Source organism: Ptiloglossa arizonensis, chromosome 10, assembly GCF_051014685.1.
Source record: "Ptiloglossa arizonensis isolate GNS036 chromosome 10, iyPtiAriz1_principal, whole genome shotgun sequence".
Classification (NCBI taxonomy): domain Eukaryota; kingdom Metazoa; phylum Arthropoda; class Insecta; order Hymenoptera; family Colletidae; genus Ptiloglossa; species Ptiloglossa arizonensis.
In genome coordinates this window covers 10,431,760-10,454,211 of record NC_135057.1, presented here as the reverse complement: position 1 = coordinate 10,454,211, position 22,452 = coordinate 10,431,760, and the positions used below count along the sequence as shown (strand labels likewise).

General features: G+C 48.0%; 1 protein-coding gene across 1 annotated transcript in view; it reads left to right on the top strand.

Moving 5' to 3' along the window:
• The first annotated feature begins 7,417 nt into the window (after positions 1–7,417).
• The window catches only part of LOC143152247 (uncharacterized), an 89,888-nt gene continuing 74,853 nt past the window's right edge, over positions 7,418–22,452 (top strand). The window contains exon 1 of the mRNA XM_076322154.1: positions 7,418–8,117. Coding sequence (XP_076178269.1) covers positions 8,083–8,117 — 35 coding nt within the window. The 5' untranslated portion in view covers positions 7,418–8,082. The remainder of the gene's footprint in view (positions 8,118–22,452) is intronic.

Genomic DNA, 22,452 nt, shown 5'->3' with positions numbered 1-22,452 from the left:
TTACGCGCGAGATTCCTCGGTTCTCGGGACTCGACTAGGCTCGACCACGATACCTCGTCCACCCACCGTGGATCGCGATAAAGGATCGACCACGACGCTGACGGATCTCCGAAATCAATTTCCGAGTGTCCTGCACCCGGAAACCCCTTCCCTCGGTGGTTGGCATCGATAGGACCTCGAAGGGACCGGCTTCCGTAATCGCGCTCGGCAGCGCTCGGCAGCGTTCGTTTACGCCTCTCCACGGCCCCGAAAGTTCGCACAGACGGGAACAATGGTCCCCTCGAGAGCAGAGGAGGGGCCAGGGGGGTGATACGGGGGGCAGAAGCGGGAGTCGAAGCGCGGTAACTGTTGCATTATGCGCGCGAAGATGCAGCGTCAACGAGGCTATCGTGGGTTCCGATCGACCTCTCCGACTGGATGTTAGAGGCCACAGCTCGAGCCCCGTCCCGTTTAGGACTCAATGGACGCTGATAATAACAGAGACAAGAACGGAACCAACTAGGGGCCCCCCTCTCGCCCCGCTCGCGGCAAATTACGAATGGTCCCGTGGGCGTACGCGCGCGCGAAGAAAGAAAGAGAGAGGTCAGGATTTTATCCGACGACGCCATCGTTGCGGATAATTTGGCGCGGACAAAAGGTTCGAGCGCTGGCAAAGCGAAAGAACAGTTCGACCGTACTGTTGCGCCGCGTTCCTTTTTTCCAACGTTCGCGAGATTCTCACGAAGGTGCCCTCCCTCCATCTCCAAGAGGTTCGGTCGCGATCCTCGTGGTTTCAGACACTCGACCGTGGTGCGTTCCTTGGGTCTTTCTCGACCCAACGCATTTTCCTCTCTCCTACGATCGAATCGAACGAACGAAAAATCGAGAACGAATAGAAATCGAGAACTACGTTTTCAGATGTTTGAAAAAACCGAGTTTCGCGAGTATCGATCTCGAGAGGCTCCCTAAGATTATGTAAGCCAACGCACAGTACCCTGAAAATAATCTAACAGTATTCTACACGGGTATAGGGTACTTCTTGCACCGTTCTCGATCCGACGCGTAGTTCTGTACCAATGTTCGATACATCGATCCGATCGGACTTATTGGAATAGATGCGATGGTTTTCCAGAGTCCTCTTGTTGTACAATGACTTAAAAACACGAGTTCGACTGTTTCGTTTCAAGGATCTAAAAATCTGCTACAACTGTACCGCTTAACTTTAAACCGTTCCAACGAGAATATCGGTACATCGTTCGACCGAAACTTTTTGTAAATCATTTACCGTGGTGCTACGTGGCGCAGAATCGGGCCGGAAAAATGGCCGCCCGCTACTTGGCGGGTAACTTCATGCAATATGTATTGCAATCTCAACACCTGGGCCGACGCGATATTGTGCGCGTCGTGAGACTGCCCGGTGCGCCGGAAAAATGGCTCTGCATTATATTGTCGAGCGTTTGCACGATCTTCTCGATACATTCGTTATTATTGCACGGGGGTAGAGACTCTTTGGGTAATGGTGCAGGGGTTATTTCTCGAGTCTTTAACCCTTGATCCGCCGGGCTCTGACCTCGATAAACGTTGCTTTGTACGATAACTACAATAGCGAGCGTATGGAACACCCGATGCACGAGCTTTCGCGTACTTTTCGAGTCAACGCACCGTAGGTACTGTTCGAAGCTCGAAAGGAGACAAGTGGGGTGGTAGTGGGGCAAAAAGGGTTCCTCTGCTTTAATATTTGATGATTATCAAGACGTTGATCGCGATCGGTTTGGTCAATAATACGCTACCCCAAATATTATGCAACGATAGAGTGTATAGACGAGTACACTCAGATGCATTCTTTCGAAGTGCAGAGTATACGTAGCGCAAAGTAAAACGTACCGATTCATACCAGATGCAATCTTTCGACTCGCAGAGTGTACACAGTGCGAAGTAAAAAGGTATCGATGTATACCAGATGCAATCTTTCACTCATCAGAGTGTGCACAGCAGAAAATAAAACGTACCAACGTTACTTGTTCCCATCGAAGCTCTGGATCTCGCTCTGGTTCCCCGTGTGATACTCCGAAATATTAAACTTCCATTTCAACGCATCGTCCCTCGACATCTCGCAATGCTTCTAATAAACATTGCACAGCTTTCGGGCGTGCAGCGATCTTTTCATCGCGAAATATTCTCAGCCAGCTCGGTGCCAGACGCGATTCAGACTCCCTTGAAAAGGGCTCGATGAACTTCCGATCCGAGACAACGTCTTGATAATACCGGCCGGTGCTCGCGTAGCGGCCGTTCCGTTCGGCTCGTTTGACCCTTGCCCGTGAAATCATCCGTACTATAATAATTTATTGCTACTAGCTCGTGTTTCTGGCCGGTAGGCGCCTTCGTTCTCTCAATCTAGATCGCTCGGTCGGAGGAAGCGGCGTTTACTCGACTCGGTCCTGGGAATCGAACCCGGAACCCCCGGCCGTTTCTTTTTCCATCGTGCCTTCTGCTCGTGGCATCATCTTACTACGGCCGCGAAACTGCCCCACGGAGTTATCCCTATCGACAATTCCGTCCATCACGCTGGATGCGTTTTCCGTTACGCGAGAGACGGGATCCCGGTCGCATTCCTCCTCGCGCGGCGCCACGAATACTTTCCTTAAACATTCCTTTTTTTTTTTTTTGCCAGCTGCATTCCCATACTTTGGGATTTCTTCCAATTTTATCGCGCAAAGATAAAATTAGAAATCGTAGAAAAATATTTTAGGAAAATATTTGTTTGGCGTTGAATTGTGGGATAAGATACTTGTTCGATGGACTTTGGCAAAAATATTTGTCCCAAGTATGCACTTGCAGTGCACGTTGCCAGAACTCTCGCGAAGAATACGGACCCTCTCTTATCACCGAGGACGGTGAGATAGCGACGTAATTATATACACCGATAACGTTTCTCGAAGTCGAATCTAGGTCTGTACTGATACGTTCGTAATCCACTCGTCCACGTCGTCGGTAAAAACTGGAAGCCTCTCTAAAACTGCGTCTCGTAGCTATATCGCGATGTTTACTGCCACGAAAATCGATGAGATTCTCTGCGTTTAATCCCTCAGCGGTACAATTATATAATTTTTCATTCGCGTTGAAAAATATCCTTCTCGTACCTTTTTACGTCTAACCGAGAACTCGTATCGAGAGGGAAAAAGGTGGTTTTACGTGCATCCTGTGTTAATATCGTCGATATAAACGAAGCCGCTTAAAGACTATGTAATCTCGATATGCGGTATCGGGATCGAGAACTCGTAATTCCACTTAAAGCGGGAGGATGACGCCTCCGCTTGGAACTGGCGCGATCTCGCGGAGCTCGCGGTGAAAATGTACAACTTTCTTACAAAACGTTTACAACTTCCTAAGTAGTGGAATAACTCCGCGGCGATAAAATTGATCGGAGCACTCGACGCGTCTAGGATTTCCTTCGAATCGCGAAACCATTTCGCACGAGGAAGTACTGCCTCGACGCCGCTCGATCGAAGAGGAAGACATCACCGAAACAGGTGTCCCTGTTTCTTTATCGAGTAAATAGCTTTTTTTTTGTCCCAGTTGTGAAAGACGAGCGACAGTTGGTGGGTCTGATCGAAGGGAAAGAACGTCGAGAAAAGGGTGCAGAGCAGCACCTGTCTCCGCGGAACACGAGGATTCAGGACGACCCCCTCTGTAGTCGGATGTTACAAATCGTGTCCAGGCTTCCGTGGAACGCGACGGGATGTACATGGAAATGGGGCACCTGTTTCGGTGGCGTTGATCGCCTACTTTTCGATTGGACTCGCCAAGAGAAAACAGGGACGACCGACTCGAGATTAAACGTTCTTGCAACTGCTGGTGACCGGAGTTCGGGGTCCGTAGTCATCCTCGATGACGTCTATACTACGAGAGGTTATTCCGAGCTGGACTTTCCGACAGAGGTCCATTGCTAACGAATAAGACAGTTCGCTCTTAAACGTGTCAAGAACCACTGATTCAGGTATCTACGAGTGCTCTTCGTTTCTGTTTACATATTCTCGATGGATGAACTTTCTTTTAGGCATTAATTTATCTGGAAAGAACGACTCTATGGATATACTTTCTCCTCTAACCCTATCGATCAGAGATCACAAACTGTAGAGGTATCTCTATAGTTCTTTACCTACTCCGTAGTGCTGGTATCGGAGATTTTGGACCGAGGATAACCTTCTCGTCGTACTCGAGGCACAGAGTATCCTCGATTCCGGTACCCAGCATTCGAATAATGTTCCGGTCATTCCCACTGTTGGAGTTTCATACAATTTCATCGTAGATAAGGGTCTTCCCACGAGACACAATTTTGTCAATTTTCACAATACGCGTGTCCCGTTACGCGAAAGCGGACTCGTGGAAACGTTCTCCCCGGTAAACGGTAGTTCCTCCATTTCCACCGGTACGCGTTAATCCTTTTTTCCGAGCCGGTACACAATCTTCCATTAACCTTTCGACGCTCGAAGCAACCGGCCACACACGCCCGAAAGGGGACAATCTCGAGCAGGAAGAAAAGGAAGTTTCCAGGCGAGTCGAGCAAACGTTGGCAACGATTCCTTAGGCGAACCTGTCATTTCGAACGAGTTATTCGGAATATTAATGCGCGACTTATCTCCGGCACGGTAACGAATCGAAGAGGAGGAAATACGCGCGCGCGTGGAGCGTCTTATCGTCGTCGGACCGCTTCTGCGCGCTTCTTTTGCGACGAGCGCTCCCGGGTTTTTTGCAAACGAGCGAAGCTAATGACGCGTTGGTCCCCCCTTGGATAACCGTGGCAATTAACGACGCGCGGCACGAGAAACCGAGTGGAAAAATGATCGTTTCCAGCGTGCACGCGTCCGCGACGAACGTTCAGCGCCGATGAAACTGCCTATCGCAAGAATTCATTCCGGTGCTCTCGCCAACTTGGACGATTTCCCTGCAGTGGATGCGCGCGATGCCGTTAGGCGAGTGCGAAACGGAATCTTCGCGGAAACGCTCCTCGAAGCGACAGTAGTTCCTTTGGAACAATGGCCCTTTTTATCGCTCCTGGAAACAAGCGCGAGGCGAAGCGTTTCGCGCGCTCCTCGCCGAAGGCGCTGCTTGAATTTCGAACGGTCGCCGCTTCGTTACGAAGCTCTCGAATTGGTTTACAGAGAACCTCCAATGGAAGTTCCAACGTTGGAAAATTACACGGAAAAATTACTTGGAAAATTGTCGATTATTTTTTCGAAAGGAATACAATTTGTTACCTCGGTTATATTTTACGTTACTCCCTGTGAAATAATACTATCTTAAGGATTCTATTTTCTAGATTGTAATAGCTTTCGATAAAATATTATGATCGAACGATACTTTGCGTATTTTTTATATAAACAATAAAACACACTTGCTCTTATTTCACCGTCGCGTGTTATTTCGTTGGACACGGTGGCCAATCGGAGGAAAGAATCGCGCAATAAGAGAGACTCGCGATTCGCGACGACCCGCGACTCGTAACGTAAACAGAAACGTGAACGCGAAAAGAGTTCAGAGATTATTTCGACACTTACGAGGTTTCACTCGGACGCGTACGAAAAATGTCGGGGATTAGAAATAAGGGTGTGTCGGTCATCGATCATGCGAGTACCAGAATTCCGGAGATTTAACGCGGAAAGAGTGAGCCGCGAAACTCGCGCCGGCGACTCGCCGGTGATAAATGAAGTAACAAGGACTAAAGAGAAGCTCGCTCGCTCGCTCGCTCGCTCGTGCTGCGCCGGCATTCACCGTGACCGAAAGAACTAAGTTACTGTTATGCAATAAAGAAGAAGTTATCGTTGCCAGCCATTGATCCGCGTAACATACACGATGACGTAAATTACAACGTTTCCCGTCACCATTGATCGCTGCACGCCTGCTGCAATTATCCGTACGAAGGTGATACCGCGCTGTTTGCGTTATTGACATATCATTCGAGATATTGTTAACCGTTAAACGTACCTGGTGACTGCTCGGCCATGAATAACGCACCGTGGTAACAGCACACCCTGGTCGATTGCGTATCGAAGCGAACGATTTCGCCTTTCGTCGAGTCTCGTTCTTCTTTTATTTTTTTTTTTGTTTTTTTTTTAATTTTCAAACCGTCGAGAAGCATCGTGATTTGTGAAACAAGATTGTCTTTCTTATATTTGGATAATTCTCCAAAAAAAAATAGCGTTACGAAACGCAGGATACATTTCCTTCGTAGGTTCCAAACGTGCATACATTCTATCGATACCTTTTACTTCGTCCAGCTCGGTAGATATCTGAAATCGCGGGAAATCTGAAATTACATTACGCACGATAATTGCGAGGAGTGATAATTGTTATTTTAAACGTCTTTATTACGCTAACTCGTAATAAAGTACACGTTGCAACAGAGAGCGTGTATTGCGTAAAGACGATGTAACAGACAAAGGATGCTATTGAACCTAACATCAAAGTTACCTTAGAAGATGGTTACCTTGCTACGAAAACAAAGATTGTATAAGAAGAGGGAGCCGGAATTTTCTATTTTTCGCGCCGAAAACTGTGCACGACTCGTGATAGTACTCTTAAAAAATACGTTTCTTAAAAAATATATTTGAAAAGATTCTATCGAAGTACCGATCGTTTCGTCGCGATGCATTTTTCGAATACCGTGGAACGGAACGTTGAAAGCGATAACAAAGGACGATCATTGGCGATAATCTCGGCAATCGCGCGGACGAAGCGAGAACTGGAACGATCGGCGGACAAAATTCCGAATACTCTCCAAGTGTCCCCTCTCCCCCGCTCCGTGGAGCGTATGCCATAACCGTTGCAGAGGTATCCGAATCACCGAGAGTCGTTCGGAGTTATCAACATCGCGAGAGCGTTTATCTCGGATCGTCCCGTCGCTACAATCTCGAAAAGACGCGGCGCTCGACAACTCGTAGAGAGGAACGTCGAAAAAATCCACGCGCGCGAACACGCGCGTACACGTACACGCGAGAGCGAACAAATAATAAAAAGAAAAAAAGAAAAGAAAAAGAAACTCGAAAAACGAAGAGGAATCCGCGCTCCGGAATGTCCGCGCTCCCGATTGGCCGGTTGTCGATCCGGAGGGCCCTCGGATTGGCCCTAGGCGCGTTTACCCCACCTTCGCTCGGAAATTCACTTTTTACCGGCGTTATTACAAAACTGACTGGCATCTCCTAGACCATGTCATTATGGCTTAGTACTCCACACGGCGAGGATCCTCTCTACGAGTACCCACCACCATCACCACCACCACCGTCACAATTTCCACCACCGTCGTCACCACTTCCACCACAGCACCTACCTCCACCACCACCACCACCGCCTCCACCTCGGTAACCTCTTCTATTTCTACTACTTCGTCCTCCTCCTCCTCATCTTCCCACCTTTCGCGGCCGTGGAAGACGAGCAGCCACGCGCGGATATCCTGGCAGAGTGTTACGGAGAACGGAGAACAGTGGCACAGAACGCACCGTTGCTCCATTTTCGTTGCCGTTCCACGCAAACCAGGAACAATTCCCCGTGTCGTCTGTATTCTCTGTTCTGTCGCGCGACGTTCGATTTTCCCCGGTAAACAGAAAAAACGAAACACAGAGAGAGAGAGAGACATAGAAAGAGAAAGAAAGAGAAACGATCGATCCACCGAGCCGATCAGCTCGATATCTGTGATCTCGTCGAGCCAGGAGATTGTACGCGATCGTTGAAAAATATTCAACGATTGTAAACCGAACGGGGAAACAAACGGGGTATATCCTCGAGGTGCGTGTCCACCCTGATCGCCGCGTGGAAACGGATCTCCACCGGTGTCTCGTATTCTCGCGTTATTTCCAGTGGAAACGGACCGTCCGTGGCACGGCCCTAGTAACCGGTGGTGAAACGGGACAAACGCGGCGTAATATATTCGTGGCACCGGGGACCGGTAATTCCGTACGGTCGCTTTCGTTTTCGACGAGAGGAACACACAACAGTGCAACTGTGATACGTGAGAGACCCGCCACCAGTGAGTTTCCAGGGACTGGTTCCTACGAGGGGCGAACACGAAGGTCGTCGCAGGTCCGGGGGCCACCGAGACGCCGCGCCATGGCCGCGACGAGGATGGACTGGAAGATTAGATTGTAAGTGATTATTTCCTTTTTTCTTTTCTTTTTCTCTTTTTCATTACTCCGCTCTGGTTGCTTAAGGGGACGCTCGCGGAGCGCGATCAACGGTGCACCGCGAAACCTTCGCGCATCGGGGCCTTTTTTCTCGTTATTTTCCTCGTTCGTGACCACGAGAGAGGGGACTGCTCCTCCACGGGAGAACCCTCTTTTTCCAATCAGGAGCCAGTTTCCCGCGTTTTCGGGACGAGAACGTACCCGTGATTCGCGTGGGAACCGTGGCTCGATTCAAAGAACGAGTTCTCGGATTCTACGTAAGTCGTATGACAAGTTCGTGACACCTTTGACGAATTGTCTGCTACAAGTCTGAAGGCATTTGCACGGGACTTTTGTCGCAAATTGTAACCGATCGTCGAGACTCTACTCGAAGTTTCACCTCGTTTCGACGATTACAAAACCAAGAAGTTTCCAGAGTTTGTTTTCTTCGTCCCTTGGACGTTACATTTGCCTCCCGGTACCTACGAAGGGAGATAATACCTCTTCGAAAGCTACCAATTCCCCAAAAGTCACGAGCTGGAGGATCTATCAACGGGACGTGGAAAAGAAACGAAAGGAACTCAACAGTGGATCGATACGCACCGCGCAGGGAACGATGGACGAAAGCGGAAAACGCGAATCGATCGCGCCGACAGATTATGTTCTTCGGCATCGCATTAAGAGGCTGATCGCCGGTTCGTTTACGGGAAATCAGGAATATATCGTTCGTCCCGCGGTTTCGTCGGACCGAGCCACCGCCCCGGTCGATCTTCCCAGCCGATATGGAAAGCTTCCATCACGAGGGAGTACGGTCAAAAATACATAATCGATTAGAGCCGGAATCATCGACCGTGAAACGCCGCGTATCTCGTTAATCTATTATCCGTCTCGCTCGGCGCTCGATCTTCCGAGAAACCGCGCAACATCGTCCGCGAACGGAGTAAATAATAATTGCCGCTTTTCTTTTGGATGGAACGCGGCTGAGATACGATCTTCCCGTTACCAGGCTAAATCGGAGTTACTGTTTCCGCGCGCGCGCGCGCGCTCGCGCTCGCGTTCGCGTTCGCGACGCCTCTACGGCCGGGAAAGCTCGTCGTCGCGGCGAACGCGTCTCACCTGGCGCGGTCGCGCGTTACTTTCTTCGAAACTGATAACACCGATCTCACTCGAGCCAATTTCGTATATCCTTTTTGCCCTTAGAAACGAACGTTTAAACGGTATATTTACACTCGAGCGCGATCCGTCCTCGAAAGGGTACGAATGTATTTATAAGAGAATAATAGAAATAACGATCACCTGGAAAATACTTCCAAAAGCGTTCGTAGATAGAAAGTAGGATAGATTTGTATATTTGATAAGAAAATAGTAGAAATGATAACGACCTGGAAAATACTACCAAAAGCGTTCGTACATGGAAAGTACGATAGATTTGTATATTTGATAAGAAAATAGTAGAAATATCAACGACCTGGAAAATACTCCCGAAAGTGTTCGTAGATGGAGAGTACGATAGATTTGAAAAATCGTTAGAGTTACTTAAAAGGAGATTATCCGTTCGGTGATCTCGATTGAATTTTCTCGTATAGTTATCTACCAGATTTTTTTTTATTAACGTAATTTTTCTATCGTTACCAGATACTATTTCGTTCTATAATTGATACAAACAGAGGTCCGAATGAAATCGTTCGGGTCTTCGAGCGTTTACACGTACTATCTGCACCGATGTAGATGCACAGTGTCCGAACGAAATGCAATAAACGGGTAGACCGATTATACAAACAGCAATTACACACGTGTGTATCCTAGTATTTACTTTTGCCGATGGGATGTCGTAAAACTAGTAGGAATTAATTAAACCGCGGGTGTATCGATCATTTTGAACGGTACGCGTAATGCAATTGTGTAATAAAAGACGGGGTAAACATCGTACGATCGATTCTTCGAAGAGAATCATTTCGAGGAGAAAGGCGCCGAAGTATAGTCTTCGTTTGGAGAATATCGTGGAACGATTTAGAAAATTGTCGCAGCTCTTTCAATTTGAATCGCAAGAGACAAAAGTACATCTCACTCCGGAAAGGTTACAACAACGATACGCGAGACGAATTTCTTTAAAATTCACTCGTGCCTCGTCGAAATTGCACTTTCCTCTAAATGCACTCTCTCCCGCGCATAACTTACACGCGCGCTTGTTCTCTGAAAATTAAACAGACCGAAATGTAACCGGCGTTGCACCGAACAAGGCTAACGAAATTCTGAACCAGACCCTATTTCGATACTTTAAAAATATTCCACGCTCGTGGCTCGTGATAACATCGAAGTTACATTTTCTCACTCGGGGAGAAGTACTTCGGAGACGGAGCATCGAATCAATCCGGATAAAATGAATCGTGGATCGATGTAATCAACGAAGAACAATTCCCCAAATTTTCCACGCATTTTCTCTCGCGTTTCGATTTCTTCCTGGAAACGATACACACGATGTCCCTTTGCATTTTAAATGAATATCGTACACCGATCCGCGATAATTCCGCGCACGTCGAACCGGTGACTCAAATTTCGAATTTTTCCAAAACTTTTCCACGAATTGCGCCACTCGAGTGATCGAGACTCGTCGAGCCTCGGATCATTTCAACTGTTTACACGTAATTTCCTGTCCACTTTCCTGCGTACGGTGTACGCCGCGTTGATCTCTATCCAGTGAACAAATATTTGAAGAAGCGCGGCGCGTTGAAATAACGCACGTAAATCTCGAACGAGGGGGCAAAAAGGGTATCGCGATTGGATAATAATTAGGTAATTATTGGCGCTCGACGCGCACGAAAGGTGGTGTAATAAGTGGATCGCGGAAACGATCGTTATCCGAGGGAACGAAAAACGATCGATCGGCGATCGTAGCGTTGGCCTTGATCTCTTGATCGATCGTCGTCGATCGGAGCGTCGACCAATCAAACGGGACATTAACCACAGCGCTCCGGTGGATCGTGCGCTGGTTTGCATGCACTGCGATAGGAAGCGATCGAGCCAGATCTAGCCGATCCGTGGTGCGTGTGCACGCGTAAATTATATCTAGTATCGAGGGATAGCGAGCGAGCGTGCACCGAAAAACTCGGCCTAATTAAAACGAACTCGCGCGAGCGAGCGAGAGAGAGCGAGCGAGAGAGAAAGAGCGAGCGCGCTTGTGTACACAAAAGTGTAGTACGCGTTGGGAAATGAAATCATTAACATTTTACCGTCACGCTTCTTTCAGCGTCGCTGCACGCAAGGTTGAATGAAACGAAATCATTGCCACACATTTTCAACGCGTACGCCACTCGTATTTTTACTTTTTGTTTCTTTTCTCCCAAAGCAGGCCATTCGCGGCAATGAAAAAGAATTTCACCGTTTGGTCGTAATGCTTCGTTTCGTTCTAGATTCGATTTGTTTTTTTTCTTTTTTTTTTTCATACACCGATACGAACACGAGAAATCGAATTAAACGAATGGGAACACAAGTGAACCGAGGCGGAGATTTTGTAGACGGAAATATACGAATATCGGGCTTCGAAACTTTACATCGTATTTTATCGATTCTTTAGACGCGTTTCCAATTCCGAGGATTCGATATAAAATTGCGCTCTCAATGGTAGCCCGATTTTCGATTTTAAATTTTACTTTCTATTTGAAATTGTACTTTCTATCGACGAGATTCTACTCGTTGAATTGTTTCTCGGCCAGAGTGTCGCACGATCATCGATAACTGTAAATAAATCGGGAAATAATGTATCTGGGTGAAAGTACCTCGAGTAGGTGCGTCGCGAGTGGTGCCGAGCGCGTAAACCCCGGTCGTCGGGACGTTGTGCATCTCGTAGAAAGCTTCACAAGCGTGGATGCGTGCGCGGTATCTGAAATCGTGACGCACTCGAGGAGTCGGTCCCGTGTACGCGCAAGGGCCCCGATACGCGAGCCATACGCGACATTGTATAACGCAACGTCCACACAGAAGCGGGAACACGAACCGACGAACACACACCGGGCCCGTGGTGTGTGGTTAATTTACAGCTAGTTCTACAGCTCGTATCCTCCTCGTATCTCGAGCGTCGTATCTTGTCTATGACGTCCCTGTCAACTGGCGCGGGATCGTAATCCCGGAAGTGCGCTCAGGGGACTCGGGCCCCCGACCGATCAGAAATTACAATCGCGGGGCCCGTTCTTCCGGTCGACCGGGCCCCTAATTGTTCCCTACTTAGCTCCCGACTCGAAACACCGAACCCCGGGAATCGAACTGCATCGTGTTAACTTTTTCACGATGGAGCCACAATGTTGTTCTGATTCTTCATAGTAGATTTCTTGAAGGTTGAATTTATTACGGTTAAATTTTTACAATAGATATTTCTTTACCGTAGAATCTTCTCTACGATGGAAATTTTCACGGTAGAATTTTCTTTACTGTGGAAATTTTTCACGGTAGAATCTTCTTTACGGAATCTTCACGATGGAATTTTTGTACGGTGTAATTTCCTCCATTTCTCACGGTAGAAATTTTTCTACCCCTAGAAATTTCCATTCCCCTAGAATCTTCGTTATTAGATACTCGAGCGAAGATACCATCTCGCCATCTACACGCAGCGAGAAATGTCCTCGATGAACGAGTATCGAGAGAAAAAATTCACGCGTATAAATCCACGATCCCTCGATAAAACGATTTCGGTGGACCTATCGCTCGGATCGTTGTCCCCCGCTATTGTTCCCCCGATTCCTTTCGGTTCTCGCGTTCCGGACGATTAGATCGTCGCTGGACACGGTGTCTGTCGAAGCCGACTGGCGGTGAAAAAAAGCAACCGTCGTCGAACGAAGCCAAAAGAACGAGATTTCGATTGGTCTTCCCGTCTCGATCGGCTCCCACCGCAACCTGCTCGTCTTTCTTTCGCGGAATTAATTCGAGCCCCCCTTTCGACCGATCCGATCGCAAAGTACGCTCTTATTTGCACGATTTCTCCCCGTGGTACGTTTTCCACGGGTAGAAGCCACTGCGCCGGCAAGAACCTTAATCGTCAATTAAGCCCGCGATTCTCACGTTTACAACCGGGAGAAACGCGAGTCGCCGCGGTGAAATAAAATATGAAAATCTGTTCCAGCGGCGTTTCGTCCCACCGACGAGACGGGATTAATTTACGATTACGACACTCGTGAGATTTCTGGTACGATTAGGACCGACTACCCAAGCGGACGATTAAACTGGTTGCACGGATTAGGCATCCTCGAGCGAAACAAAGAGGAACAAAGTACCGCGTACGCGCAATTACGAGCGTTTTCGACGGGGGAAAAAAGCGTTTTTTTTTTTCTCTTTTTTCTTTCTTTCTTTCTTTCTTTTTCCCTTCTTTTTCTTCTCCCTTCGTTCGAGTAAATTATCGAAGTTGCGTTTAATTACCGGTGGGATTATCATTAATCTCCGAGGCTAACTTCGTTCGATTCCCTCATTGGGTGGCTTTTACGTCGACCGCGGCGGCTATTGTTCACCGGGAGAACAGTTTCCTCGCGCTTCCTGTTTCTCTCTCCCGACCCGTTCCCGGTTAAGTACGAGAAACAGCGGAGCGGAATGTTAAGTGGCAGCTGAAACGTGTATTTATAGGTCGATTTCGCCCCGCGGTTCTGCCAGGAAAATGTGCAAATCCTGACCGATCACCGCTCGCACATTTCCATCGGTGCAGAATCCGTGCAAACACGGCACAGCTCGCACCCTTTCTCTACCATCGAGCTCGTAGAAAACACTCGAATATTTTCTGGAAAACAATGCCACCGGATCGGCTCGTTCCTCGATCGCTGCTGCATTCCAACGATCCGGATTCTTCGATAATTTTCGCGCGAGCGTCGCTAGATATTTTTATTCAATTTTAGCGGCCGAAAGGATTCGGCGACCCTCGATGCACACGATGCGACGATGTACTTTGTCATTTGTTAAATCGTTTTTCAATCTACGTGCCGTTCGATCGAAGAATTCGGCAATTTACAACCGACGCTTACGTACACACGCGTACACACACGTTTACGTATAGCGGAGTTCGTTGGTATTCGGCTATTCGTCAATTAAATTGTACGTCGACCTACGTGTCATTCATCGAACGAATCCAACGATCCTCGATCGATGCCTACACACGTATGCGTACACATCCTACGTAGTCGTATACGTACCGTGCAATTCATTGCATTCCATTACTCGGTGAATTATATTGTTTGTCAGCCTACGTGTCGTACGATCGTCCATCAATCGGGAAAGAGTGTCGGCGATCTTCGACCGAGCCGTACACGCGTACACGTTGAACGTTGCACGCTCGCGAGTATATGCCGCGCAGTTCGTTGCGTTCCGTTATTTGTTACATAATATCGATTGTCAACCAACGCGTCGCCGTTCGTTCGTACGTGGAACTAATCTAACGTCATTAGTTTGACATCGGGGCAACCCGATCGCGTTTATCGGCGCGAGCGTGCACAGCGAGATTTACGAGCGCAGTGAAATTCGTAAGAATCGCGACAGCCGGAACCGTCCAGGCCGATTCCAACCTCGTCGTACGGGCACTCGATCCATAAAGCTCGATTCCCATCGGCGCTCCAGGGGAAATATCGTAACATTGTACACATCGTAGCATCGAGTTCTCGAACACGAACCGTGCTCTTTATTATCCATCGTCGTACAACGTTCTCCGCCCGGTCCCGAGTACTATTCGATAAGAATTTACGTTTACAGCGTATCAATTTGTGGAATAGGTTCTCCCGACAATTCTCCTGCTTCACTTTCGTCATTTTTAACCCCACGATCTACAATGGAAGGAATTACCACGATCGAATATTCTTTTACCCAATTACGGTACATATAGCGATCCCCGATGGTATTTCGATGGTTGAAAGAGAACAAATTTCCTACTAAATTCGCACACGTAAAAAACATACGCTTCGATTTACGATTTACGCGACGAGAAACGAAAGAAACGTGAAAAATGAAATCACACCTGGGACTCGAATCTCGTGCTCTCTCTGGAAAGCGACGCGTGCGTTCCCGCGTGTTTCTACATGTTAACTATTCGTATTTCGCGCCACGGAGACGTTCACGTTTTCGAATTCGGCGACCGATCGCTGGTGAGAATCGCGCGTAAGGTCTCGCGTCTCGCGATACACGGATCTCGCTCGGCCCTCGCGCAATGAGAAACGATCCGACGGGTCGTGCTTCCGGTAATATCGAATATCGGGACACGAGGGTTTTAACGGCAGGACAAATGCATCCCGGCCCACGCTGAAAACGCAGCCGGCCACTCCTTCGCAGCGGACCGCTCCTGCCCCCGTATCACCGGGGCCGAGTTTATAATAAATCGAGCGCAATGGATCTTGGCGCACAGGTGGACGTAAATTGATATGCATAACGGAGGAATGATTGCTGAACGTGACCGTGCAACCGCGCGTTACGAGCGCGACCCCGCGACCCCCGCGGGAACCGCGATCCCGTAGAAAACTGGCGTCGAGATCATGATTCCCCGCTGGCACGCCCGAGGACTAATTTATCGGGGGCCTACAACCGCGAGGCGTCGTGATTCATCGCGTCTCCTTTCCGTTTCCTCCCAAGAGAGCGGGGAGGGGAAAGAAAAACGAAAAAAAAAAGAAAGAAGAAAGAAAGAAAAAGTCCAGGGGCTGGAACGACTTTCGGTTCCGCGAGAGTGTTGCGGCAGCAGGTGCATCGCGGAATGCAGCGCGCACGGTCTCGCGTAATGACAAGGATGCCTCGCGTTACAACGTTGCATCGGTGCATCTTGGCACCGTTCCCTCCGACGCACCGAACGGATACAAAGGGACGAAATTGTTTCATTTGTCCCCTCCTGTCGAAGTCTCGCGATTTTGTAGCCGAACGTTAGCGAGGGTAACTCGCGTAACTTCGAAAGGTATGGTTGCTCAGGAGCAGGAGATACGAAGCAACAGCGTTGGAATTGTTCTATTCACTTTCTCGTAGAGATGTTACAATTTTGGACACGAGGGCACCATTGCAACGGATACTGGCCACGCGTCGCAAACTTGTATCGTAGCTTCTTGGCAAGGTTCGCTCGCGGAAATGCACAGAAGCGATCCGTGGAGGCATCGCGTAACGTTACGAAGACGTATCGTCGTTTCTCGATCCTCTTCTTCCGTGAATGGTACAAAAAGACGAGCGTTCAATGGTCCGCTGTTAGTCCTCGCTAACGAAGAAAATCGATGCACTCGATTGAAAAAAGGAATGGGGAAGAAAAAAAAAAGGAAACGCGCACGCACGCATCGTTGCAGCTCGAAAACGTAAAAACGGTGTCGTGAAAATACGGTCCTCGTTACCGCATGCAACGTTTCTCCTCCATCAATTTTTTGCATCCTCGCGCGGTGAGGAGCGCCAACTGTTGATGGACGCCGCGGAACGGCTTTGGAAAAAGACGAGCGGCTCGTCGTGGCCATCCTCTACCGAACGACCTAATTTTTTTCATTACGCCTGCCCAACGATGCGCGAGGAATGCACGAGAACGCGTATCATTGACAAAATAAGATACCGGCTCGAACGAGGCATTACACAAACTGTTGCCGCGGCGTTCGCGAACCAACGATTCGACCACCGTTAGACGCTTGTGTCGTCGATCTCCACTGTCGTCCAGCTGCTTTACCTAGCCGTCCATTGGAACGGGGAATAATTATTCCATCCAACCGGACGCGACCGGGCAATCGTCGCGATGAATCGTCCCGTCGAAATCGACGAGCTCGCGACCACCGACTCTTCTCGCTCGATTTCCTCGTCCCGTTTCCCGCTCGGTTTTCAACAATTTCCCGCGTGTAGGTTCCTACGCAGAACTAGCGGTACGCCATTGTAACTGTTCCCTGGATGATCGAGCGGACCATTAATCGACCGAACGAACGAACGACCGGCGGTTATTCGGTAAACGATCCCAGACGAGGAAGTCATCGACGAGAACGCAAAACTCCCCGGGAACAGCCTTTCTTATTGTCACGCACGAGCCACGGCTTGTCTCTCGATCGCACACGCGTGTATCCGCGTGTACGAATCACGAGGAGAGGGCAGAACCGTCCTCTCCAGCGGACTCGGCGTGTCCTGGAGCGGTCCACGTACGCGATCCGCCTCGAGAGACGAACGTTTCCGGTAATACACGGTGTGTCGTTGATTCGCGCGGAGCAGCGCTCGATACACGCGTAACGAATCGTCGTCGAGCCGATCCTCACGGGAGAATTGGAATTATCGCCGCGAGAGTAGCGAGTACGGAGACGCGAGAAGGATCGGAGACGAGTTTACGAAGATCGAAGTGTATTTTTTAAACGATTTAGAAATCGATCTTCGACGTACGACGATTCGACGCTTCGATGAGCGAAGGTTCGAACGAACAGGATCGTTCGAAGAGAGAGGCAAACGGAAAAGGTGGATTATGGTAACGCGGTAGAAGTAGCGGTTGAATCATCCAAAGAAACGATACTCGAGGCAAGATCGGAGCTATCTTTGATATCGTAGAAATCAGAGTGTACGATTTCTGGGTAATGCAGAGCTCCAAAGATTAACTGTACACGTAAACAGTATCTGGTTCGTCGTAATTTGCCACTTTGTTATCTGAACATTCGATACATCGGATCCACCCAAAGAGAGATTACGGGAATCGGGGAAAGACAAGTGCCAGTTTATGGTAACTTGGCACCCGGTTATCCGAATATCCGATCGAATAGAAGCACCCAAAGAGAGGGTACTTGGGACAAGAGAACGATAGAAGATATCCTCCTATCGTAGAAATCGGAGATTTCGATTATCGAAATAATTTAGAGCTCGAGATATTAACTGTATCCGATTTATCGCTGTTTGGCATCATCCGAGTATCCGATCGATCGGTATCGCCCAAAGAGAGGCTACACGGAACGAGACAGGAGCTGTCATTGTATCGTAGAAATCGGAGCGCACGATCTTTGAGTAATTTAGAGTTCGAACGAGTGTCTGATTTATCGTAACTCGACGCTTCGTTATTTAAATATTTGATCAATCACCTAATAAAACACTTTACGCAATAAGAGAAGCATCGGGGCTGTCTCCGTGTCGCGGAAATCCAAGTGTACAATTTCCAAGTGATTTCGGTCAAGTATCCTTATCGTAACTTGGCACCTCGTTATTCAAACACTTTGCCAACCTAATATAAGACTGCACAAGAAAAAGAGCTATCTTCGTATCGTGGAAATCAGTGTGCACGATTTTCGTCCAATTTAGGACTCGGTTGCGATTTACTTTATTCGATCTGTGGTAACTCGACGCTCCGTTGTCCAGGGATCCGATGAATCAGGATCGTTCGAAGAGAGTACACTCGAACGAGACGCGGCAGACGGATGACGCGTTCCATTGTCCGTCATCCATGGTCCGAGAGTGAAAAAATACCGTAAGGCTCGTCGTCGCCGAGTTTCGTCCAGAGACACGAAATTTCACGCGGCTCCATTACGGTGCTCAAGTAGCTGAGACTCCGGTGTGCCGTTAAATCGTAACAGGGCGACGAAACTAGCGATGGCCTCTGCGATCGCGATTAGATAAGAGCCATTGACACGTTACGCCGAGCGGACACCGAATTTTCGGTCCGGGATCGCGCCGAGTTAACGAACGACGCGCATCACGAGTCGTATGATACGAGACAAATTATTTCTCGACGAGTGCTCCGGTTTTCCGAATTCTAAATCGATCGAAAATCGGTCATAGCGTTTTGCGAAAACAACGAAGCGAATCCGAGAGTTTTCCGTCTCGATCGATCCTTTCGATGCATCCGGACCAACGAAGAGGCACATGCGCGAGACGTCGTGCCAATTCTTGGAATATACTTAAATCTCGTGCAACGACACAGATTTTACGCTCGCGAAAACGGAGTCGAAGTGCGACGTCCTCGTTACTCTTCGAGTGTACGAAATATTTGGAAGAGATACATCCAAATATCGCACCTGTTTCAAATTCTCCGCGCGAGTATCTCCGACGTGTACCGAGTTATTTTCTACGGAGAAATTGACAGCTGGTGGTTGTAATTGCAATTGTTCCATTGGACGAAAATCTCGATTCACGGGAGGTCGGTCGAGACATCGTTCGTATCGGAATGATGAACGAAGAATGTAATCGGAGGAAACGAGAGTTCCTCGACCGGAACATCGAACTGGGACTTGTTAAGACAGCTTAGCGAACGACTTGCACGAGCTGTCGCGACAAAAGTGCAGAGATATTATGTCACGGCGACGTAATGGACGAGTTCGACGTAAACGAACGAAACTTCATAATTACCGCGCTGCCGCTTCTGGCGACGTAGCCTCGCCACGTGTACCGTGTACACGACGATAATGACGAGCATTCCCGCTAATCTGATAAGCGTTTAATTACGCGAACAAGTCTTCTCATCGCTATTTTCTCCCTACCGCCATGATGAGTAACGTCTCCCACCCCCACTCCGTTTTCCTTTCAATTTTTCCCGTCTTCCTCGAGCCGAGCTCGATTAAAACGCCACGTACCTGTTCGCTACGTTCGCGTTAAACCCGCAACACGGTGCACGGTACAGCGCCGCGAATGGACAGACTTTTCACGATTAATTGCGACAATTTTTAACGCACGACGACGTTCGCGTGTTTCTTTTCTTTTCTTTTCTTTTTTATTCTTTTCATTTCTCTCCGGTAGCAATTTTCTTCCCATCTTGCACTCTGAATGGCGCGCACACGCGTACACACGCGCTTACACACAGAAATAATATACGCGCACGCTCGTCGGCTTTTTCTTTACGCTTAAGCAGACATCGCTGCGAACCGTAATGAACCTCATCGTTTATTTCCTTCCTCGTTCCGTAATCGCGTCGCCTCGAGGAGACCGAGTGACGTGAGAGAATCTGGTCCTCGAGATACGGTAATTCCCGCTTTCCACACGAAATTCCCGTTTTCGAGACAAAAATAATAATGGTAATAATAGCGCCGTCTTTATTGTACCGAGATTGAAATACAGTAAGGAATGCGGCATTCGGGGGGAGGGAGGAGGGAAAAAGGAACGGAAAGAATGAAACGAGACAAGAAAATTAATGTACACGAGTAAAAAAATAAGTATACGTTCGGCGCAAACGGGACGCGGCGCGCTGTTGTTTAGCCAACCTCCGCAACCATTTCATACGGATGCAATAATATAATACGGGAACGAGGAAATTAACGGAAGAGAACAAATTGGAATAGGTGTACGCGTAAAATATAAAGAAAAATGTCTAGAGGGTAGATCGAGGTAAAGAGAAGACAAAAGTAGAGAATAAGAGAAAAGAAATATACGATAATGGTAGCGTTAAGAAGAAAGGAAAGAAAATCGCTACCTACTCCGCTTTCGAGCGAATCTCGACTCTCTTCCTCGAAAGCGGGGACTACCGCGTTTCGATGACTCGCGTGTCTCCGCCCCCCTTCCAGATCGGTCACGGAACTTCGAAAAACGGGAATGTATGGTCGCGTTGGTAGTATCGAGGCGGGATGTTCGCAATCAGGCGTGCCGGTAGAACAAACTTCGCGGTAAATTGCGGTGTTTCGTAATCACTGTAATTTCGACGACATTTTATAATTATCGCCCGGCACCGATGGTCCCTTTATGTATCCTGTTGTGAACGCTTCCGGCCGTTTACACGCGTCTGGGGCGCGAAATATTAAACGCGACGGGACGAGTGTAGCCTCGCGCAACGGGAAACGTTATCGTTATTGGTTTATCATTGCGCGTAAACTATCCGGCGTAATTGGGCAATTTCGTAGCCGTGTTTTTCCAAGTGAGACATATTTTTCCTGGGACGTTTGATCGGGCGATTGACACCCGGGGAATTCACGCGGTTAACGACACATTCGTTGCACGTCTCTCGTTACGAGCGACACGTAGCTGTTGGTTGCGTTGCTACGACAGCTTTACGGTAACCATAAACGTCCCACGAAATTGATTGCCGGTCAGTGGTCAATCGTAAATCAATTTTATGATATCTTTAAGCGAGGAATTGATTATCGTCATCGGTGCTCGTATACGACGTTCGATAATCGTTTCTGAAATATTTGCTCGGATGAAAGAAGTCGATCTAAATCGCAAACACTTGGATGAAAAGATACCGGAGCCGTTAAAGTATCAACCCGCGACAATCTTTTTACGATTTAACGCACTCCAGACACTTTATGCATGCATTTGCACCGCGTGTTCTCTTATTTTTCCACGATTCCTCGTCGACGAGTCTATTAAGTATCGTTACAGTTTTTCTACCAATTTGGAATTTATAGAGTGTCCGCGGGTAATTACCATCGACTTCGTATCGACTCAATTGGAGCAAAAAATGATCCAGTATCTGAAGCCATAAACAAATCAAGAGCCATTAAGGAACGAGTGGATACGCCTGTGCGTGCCCCCCCACGAAAGGATTCGGACTCTTGTCCTTCCGCCGCGTCGTGAAAGTCTCTGAATCTTGATATTAATATAAACGACCATCTGCAAATTAAACCGTTACATTACCTACTTCGGTTGATGATGAACGTACGGTAACTACAATATTATTTTCCAATTTGGAATTTATAGTGTACGCGGGCTATTAGAACTGTACCGTATAACAACCCAATTACAACAAAAAATGATCCAGTACCCAAAGGTACGAATAAAACAAAAGACGTCGAGGGAGAGCTGGACACGCCTGTAGACGACCCATCGAAAGGATTTGGATTCCCCCGACACTAAATTGTAAATTTCTGTTACCATTCGACCCTCTAATAGAATATTCTCCAAATTCCAAATTTCTGTTATTATTAGACACTCCAAAGTTTCCTTCTCTAAACTCTAAATTATAAATTCTCAAATTATTTCCCTATCTAGCAAAGTTTCCTTCTCCAAATTCTAAATTCTAAATTCTCAAGTTTAAAAGGAATCCTTCTCCAAACCTTAAACTCTAAATTTCTCAGTTATCACTCGAACCTCCAAAGTTTCCTTCTCCGAACTCTAAATTCTAAATTCTCAAGTTATTTCACTATCTATGAAAGTCTCCTTCTCCGAACCCTAAACTCTGAATTTCTCAGTCATAATTCGACCCTCAAAAATTTCCTTCTCCGAATTCTAAACTCTAAATTTCTCGAGTTATCACCGAGCTCCTCACCTAAGAAAGTCTCGAGTTTGCATCCGAGTACCGTGTAACGATCCAATCGTAGCGTAAAAATGCTCCCGGTGCGAATAAATCGACAGACGTCGAGGTAGAGTCGGACACGCCTGTGGAGGTTGCGACGAAAGGATTCGGAGCTCGTGTCCTTCCGCGGCGTCGTGAAAGTACAGATCGAGAGGCAGGGTG